Below are 6,909 nucleotides of genomic sequence, written 5' to 3' on the forward strand. Positions count from 1 at the left end.
AGTCTCCTGCCTCCGCCTCCCAAGTAGCTGGGACCACAGGCGCCCGCCACAATGCCCGGCTATTTTTTGGTTGCAGCCATCATCGTTGTTTGGCGGGTCTGGGCTGGGGATTCGAACCCACCACCTTAGGTGTACGTGGCTCGCGCCTTAGCCGGTTGAGCTATAGGTGCCGAGCCTGCAACAGAAGTTTTAAGGTGTATTTTGAGGGAACACAAGGGAGAAGAGGGTTCAGGTTTAATCCCAGGGTTTCTGGTCAGGAGCCTGGTGGGTCGAGGCATTTCTGAAGAGCCAGGACCCTGGAGAGGGTTGCTGATCTGGGAGAGTGTGGATGGGAACAATTTTTGTAGGCCCCTATATAGGAGAGTGTGGATCAGGTTGTTCTGAAAGCTATTGGTTTGAGGGGTGGAAACCAAAATTCTAAGGCAGGTCCTCAGGTTAGAGGAATGACGGAGGGGTGAGAGGAGAGGAGCTCCCCAAGAGCAAGGGAGGGAGGGGCATCTGTACATACTTCTCCTCCCTTCCTCCCCTTTTATCCCTTGGCCAGCTCTTGAGAGCCTTCCCCTGACCACCTTCCTTCCACCTTAGACTCCTCACCTGGTGAACCTAAATGAAGACCCCCTGATGTCTGAATGTCTGCTCTACCACATCAAAGATGGTGTCACCAGGTAGTGTGTGCCCAGCAGCCTGAGGGGTGGCCACAGAGGGATGGCTACATTGGTGACTCCCTTCCTGGTGGTCACTGGAGATAACTCAGATCTCTGGACAGCTGCCTCCGTTGCCCTGCTCACTCTCCTAACTTCTGGAGATGACTTGCTGAGTCTGCCTACTCAGTGTCCATCCTGCCTCTACTTGCCAATTTGGTTGGGGAGAGAGGGCTCCTGATTTACCCAGGCAGAGAGTTGGGAAACAGACCTCTGCATTCTTAGCCCTTAATGCTGTAACATCCCCTGGGGGATCCTCCCTGCGGAGGAAGGAGGGAGATAGGGCCCAACACCATATTGTTGAGGGGCAGTGTGTGGCTGAGGCAGGTAGCTTCACTGGCAGGTGCAAATGAAGCCCAGGTCTTGGTACCTCCTGTAAAGGATTGAGGGTGCCCTTCTTCTCTTACCATAGACACTTGCAACTGTCTCCTCGTGGGTGTAGAGTGAGCCCTCAGATGATTAGCCCTGAGGATGGGTGGGAGGCCCCAGGCTGAGGGTGTCCATTTACTACAGGTTCACTTTACCTCTTTGCCCTGTAACATGATGACTAAGAGCATGGCTTTGGAGTCAGCCAGACCTAGGCTTAAATCCCAGCTTGACCACTGTGGGGCTGCATGACCTTCGGCAAGTTACTTTACCTTCCTGAGATTCAGCTTCCTCATCTGTGAAATCGGAATAATTTTGCTTGGCTCAATCAGTTGGATGGGCACAAGGGTGGCTTGGTGAGGGTCTGGCATATGCTCAGAGTGTTGGTCATTGCTTCCTCAGGGTTGGCCAGGTAGATGTGGATATCAAGCTGACTGGACAGTTCATTCGGGAACAGCATTGTCTGTTCCGGAGCATCCCTCAGCCGGACGGAGAAGGTAATGGTGGAGGTGGGGAGAGTGGTAGAGTGGTTAGACATGTGTGTGTGTGATCCCACATACAGAATACAGAGGCCAGAGGCCTAGGTCAGGCACTGGGGAATGCAGCCATGTAAAGAGGGATGCATCCTCAGAGAGACTTCAGGCTCATGGATAGGAGTTGGAAGACACTCCCAGCCCACTCTAGCAACCAACCTGAGAGTGTAGATTGCCACACGGCTAGGGACTGGGAAGGGTCCTAAGGCAGTAACAAAATTGTGGCAAGCCAGAAGACCTTACCTTTTTTTTTGATCGTTTCAGCCTGAAGTAGCACCCTGGTCATTTTTTATGAAAATCTGTATTCATTTCAGTGGTGTATCTGAATTTTTCTTTGTGGAAAACCTGCCTTTATATCAGCAAAGATTTCTGAGAATTCATGAGCATGTGTCCCTCTGGTTCTAAAACTTTCAGAGACTTTAGTTTATATAATGGCCATAGCAGCCAAAACTTTGAAGAATCATAAACCTGGTTGGGCACAGTGGTTCATGCCTGTAATCCCAGCACTCCAAGAGGCTGAGATGGATGAGTGGATTGCTTGAGCTCGTGAGTTTGAGACCAGCCTGAGCAATAGTAAGACCTCATCTCTACTAAAAATAGAAAAATTAGCCAGGCATTGTGGTGGGTGCCTGAAGTTGTAGCTACTTGGGAGGCTGAGGCAAGAGAATCGCTTGAGCCCAAGAGTTTGAGGTTGCTGTGAGCTACAACATCATGGCACTCTACCCAGGGTGACAGAGTAAGACTCTGTCTCAAAAGAAAAAAAAAGAGGCTGGGTACTCATGGCACAGTGGTTATGGCTCTGGCCACATGCACCAAGGGTGGGGGGTTCAAACCCAGCCCAGGCCTGCTAAACTACAACAACTGGAACAAAAAATAGCCAGGCATTGTGGTGGGTGCTATTATAGTCCCAGCTACTTGGGAGGCTGAGGAAGAGAATTGCTTAAGCCCAATAGTTTAAGGTTGCTGTGAGCTGTGACACTACAGCACTCTACTGAGGGTGACATAGTAAGACTCTTTCTCAAAAAAAGAAAGAAAGAAAAGAATCACAAACCCTAAAGGTGAAGGTAGTAATGTATAGACACACCAACAAAAGAACTTCAAGCTGTGTTTTTTTTGTTTTTTTTTTTGAGATGAAGTGTTACTATGTTGCGCTTGGTTGAGTGGCTTGGCGTCATAGCTCACAGCAACCTCCAACTCTCAGGCTTAGAAAATTCTCTTACCTCAGCCCCTGGAGTAGCTGAGTAGCTGGGACTACAGGCACCCACCACAACACCTGGCTATTTTTTTGTTGCAGTTATTGTTGTTTAGCGGGCCTCGGTTGGGCTTGAACCCACTAGCTTCAGTGTATGTGGCCAATGTCCTACTCACTGAGCTATACACTGAGCTATAGGCACCAAGCCCTGTATTTTTTTAAGGTCACCTCATATGGTCACCTTTTTTTTTTTTTTGAGACAGCATCTTAGGCTGTCACCCTGGGTAGAGTACTATGATATCATAGCTCACAGCAACTTCAAACTCTTGGGCTTAAGCGATTCTCTTGCTTCAGCCTCCCAAGTAGTTGGGGCAACAGGTGCCTGCCACAATACCCAGCTATTTTTTGGTTGTAGTTGTCATTGTTGTTTGGGAGCCCAGGCTGGATTTGAACCCGCCAGCTCCAGTGTATGTGGCTGGCATCCTAGCCGCTGAGCTACAAGCACTGAGCTGATTTGGTCACTTTTAAAAAGGGAAATGATTAGGTTCAAATAGGCCCTGTGAGCTCTGTGAACATGAGCTGGGCAGGGAGGCAGGATGCGGTGCCTACAAGCTCTGTCAGCTTAAATCTTGTGCCTTGTGCACCTGAGAACTAAGGTTGCCTAGTCTAATGCCTTGGAGGGGACAGGGATGTGGGCGTGCATGGTCAGCATGTTTTTATAAATAAGAAAGATACTGTGGTGTTGCTTACAGTCAGATTAAAGCCATACCTGTTGGGTTTTAGTTTGGTTCAGGGCCAGCAGGTGAAGGCAGTTGTTATGGTCTGGTGTGAGTACTCAGTGGCAGGAAATGTTTCTGGCATTTGAGGCTGAAAATTGTTGAATCAGTTCAGCCCAGTGGATTATTGCCGAGTTCCTGTTTTGTGGTTACCTTAGGCCATGTGCTGGGGAAGATTTCAAAGCTGTACGAGGCCTGCAGAGCCAGCCCCCTGGCAAGGAGCTCCCTTGTAGATGTGCACAAGACTATGAAATAAGTCACAGTGAAGGCATCCGATGTTTCCATGCTCAAAAGGTGGCGGCTGTAAGGGTTAGGTTCAGCTGGGCCTCTGTTCTTTTTTTGAGACAGCCTCAAGCTGTTGTCCTGGGTAGAGTGCTGTTGGCATCACAGCTCACAGCAACATCCAACTCTTGGGCTTAAATGATTCTCTTGCCTCCATCTCCCAAGTAGCTGGGACTACAGGCGCCCGCCACAACGCCTGGCTATTTTTTGGTTGCAGCTGTCATTGTGTTGGCAGATCCAGGCTAGATTCAAACCCACCAGCTCAGGTGTATGTGGCTGACGCCTTAGCCACTTGAGCCACTGGTGTTGAGCCTGGGCCTCTGTTCTTTTTTTTTTTTTTTGAGACAGAGCCTCAAGCTGTCCCCCTGGGTAGAGTGCCATGGCATCACAGCTCACAGCAACCTCCAACTCCTGGGCTCAAGCGAGTCTCTTGCCTCCGCCTCCCAAGTAGCTGGGACTACAGGCACCCGCCACAACGCCTGGCCATTTTTTGGTTGCAGCCATCATTGTTGTTTGGCGGGCCCAGGCTGGGGATTCGAACCCGCCACATTAAGTGTATGTGGCTGGCGCCTTAGCCGCTTGAGCCACAGGCGCCGAGCCTGGGCCTCTGTTCTTAATGGCAAATTTAAGACTTGATCAGAGGCACTGTAGTCCCAGCCACTTGGAAGGATGAGGCAGGAGAATCGTTTAAGCCCAAGAGTTTGAGGTTGTGGTGAGCTGTGACACCATGGCACTCTACTGAGGTCGATATAGTGAGACTCTTGTCTCAAAATAAATAAATAAATAAAAATAGAAAAATTAGCCAGGCATCATAGTGGGTGCTATAATTGTAGCTGCTTGAGAGGCTGAGGCAGGAGGATCACTTATCACTTGAGCCCAGGAGTTTGAGGTAGCTCTGAGCTATGATGATGCCACGACACTACCCAGAGCAACAGACTGAGACTCTGTCTCAAAAAAAAAAGAAAAAAAGACTTGACCAGAGACAGGCAGAGAGGTCGGGGGCAGCACAGACAGAGGTATGGGTATAGAAAAATAGTTATTACTTATTGACCATCTACTGTGTACCTATGCATTTTCTCATACAGCTCATAGGTAGGGAACTGAGGTTCTCAGGGGTTAGGTAGTCTGCCTAAGACCTCAGAAAATGGCAGAACTGGATTTGAACACAGTAGGGTAGGCTCTGGGGGCTGTACTGTGAGCTCTGGGTCCAGGAGAAGGCTGCCTGGGCCTGTCTGGAACAGTCATCTATCTCCTCACTTGTCTCCATTTTCTCTCCATAATACCTATGTCTTCCTTTAGAGGGGATTTTAGGGTATCTACTTTTTTTTTTTTTTTGAGACAGTCTCACTCTGTTACCCTGGGCAGAATACTGTGGCATCGTAGCTCACAGCAATCTTAAACTCTTGGGTTCAAGTGATCCTCTTGCCTCAGCCTCCCAAGTAGCTGGGACTACCGGTGCTCTCCACAGCTCCCAGCTAGTTTTTCTATTTTTTTTTTTTTCCTAATGAAAGGTAACTGTGTACATTAATGCACTTCTGGGGTACAGTGTGGGGTTTTCACACACAATCCGAAACACTTCCATCAAACTGGTTAACATAGCCTTCATGTCATTTTCTTAGTTATTATTTTAAAACGTTCACATTCTACTCTTAGAAAGATTCACTTGTACCCTTGTAAGATAAACCTCAGAAGTGATCCCTCCAATCCCCCTCCCTCCACCCATTCCCCCCTCCCTCTTCCTCCCCTCTTCCTGTAGTTTTTCTATTTTTAGTAGAGATGGAGTCTCGCTCTTGCTCAGGCTGGTCTCGAACTCCTGAGCTCAAGCTATCCACCTGCCTAGGTTATCTGCTTTTTAACAACTAATAGAATTAAGAGACTAAGCACTTTAGGGGGGCTGAGGTAGGAGGATTGTTTGAGCCCAGAAGTTTGAGACAGCTTAGGTAATAGCAAGACCCATGCCCTATAGAAAATACAAAAATTAGCAGGGCCTCGTGGCACACACCTGTTGTCCCAGCTACTTAGGAGTCTGAGGCAGGAAGATTGCTTGAGCACTGGAGTTTGAGGTTATTGTGAGCTATGATGATGCCTCTGCAGAGTAAGACCCTGTCAGCAGGCGTGGAAGTGGGAACTAAACAGAAAGGAAGTAGACTCAAATGACTTTAGCTTTTCTTGTTTGTTGTCTGTCTTACCAGGCAGAGGTAAGCTTTATGAGAGCAGGGATTTTTATCTCTACTATATTTCCAAGATCTAATAAAATAGTGTTGGGCAAATAGTATAGTATATTTGCAAAATCAATGCAGGAATTTGGGGGCACAGTGGGAATTGCAGAAGTAAAGATTAACTAGGCTGGTGCCTACTATAGCCACCTGCATCCTGTCCTGCTGCTACCTTCTCCACTGTTCTTCTGAGCCACAGTGATGCCCTTGGCTTTCTCTGCCCATCCTCTCCCTTCACACGTTGGCTCATTTCTAGTCCTCTGCCCCTCAACTGAGTTCTTCCCCGCTCTCTTTGTTCTTCCACAGCATTAGCAGTTCCCAATCCTCTCCAATATCATTCTGGTTTCTTTATTTCTCTATTACTTTCAGTCTAAATAATAAAAATTAGGCTGGGCACAGTGGCTCACACTGGTAAACCCAGCTCTTTGAGAACCAAGGTGGGAGAATCATTGGAGGCCAGGATGTCAAGGCCACCCAGGGCAATAGAGTAAGACCCCCATCTCTACAAAAATTTTTAAAAGTTAGTGGGACATGGTAGCATATACTTGTAGTCCCCAGCTACTCAGGTGGCTAAAATGGGAAGATCACTTAAACCCAGGCATTTGAGGATCCAATGAGCTATGATGACCCTGCTATACTCTAGCCTGGGAGACAGTAGAAACCTCATCTCTAAAACACATAAATAAAAGCTTATGTTTGCCTGTTATTTTATGGTTCACTTATTTCAGCCTTTCAACCACTTTTTTTTTTTTGAGACAGAGCCTCCAGCTGTCCCCCTGGGTAGAGTGCCGTGGCATTACAGCTCACAGCAACCTCCAACTCCTGGGCTCAAGCGAGTCTCCT

At 48.1% G+C, this 6,909-nt stretch overlaps 1 protein-coding gene across 4 annotated transcripts in view; it reads left to right on the forward strand.

The window, feature by feature from the left end:
- KIF1C (kinesin family member 1C) overlaps positions 1-6,909 on the forward strand; it is a 27,446-nt gene that overhangs the window by 14,655 nt on the left and 5,882 nt on the right. For all 4 annotated transcript variants that reach the window (XM_003791225.3, XM_023514035.1, XM_012805988.2 and 1 more), the window contains 2 exons: positions 586-665; positions 1,470-1,564. In XM_003791225.3, coding sequence (XP_003791273.1) covers positions 586-665; positions 1,470-1,564 — 175 coding nt within the window. The remainder of the gene's footprint in view (positions 1-585; positions 666-1,469; positions 1,565-6,909) is intronic.

The sequence above is a fragment of the Otolemur garnettii genome, unplaced genomic scaffold (assembly GCF_000181295.1).
Source record: "Otolemur garnettii isolate 467f Iridium unplaced genomic scaffold, OtoGar3 scaffold00046, whole genome shotgun sequence".
Lineage (NCBI taxonomy): Eukaryota > Metazoa > Chordata > Mammalia > Primates > Galagidae > Otolemur > Otolemur garnettii.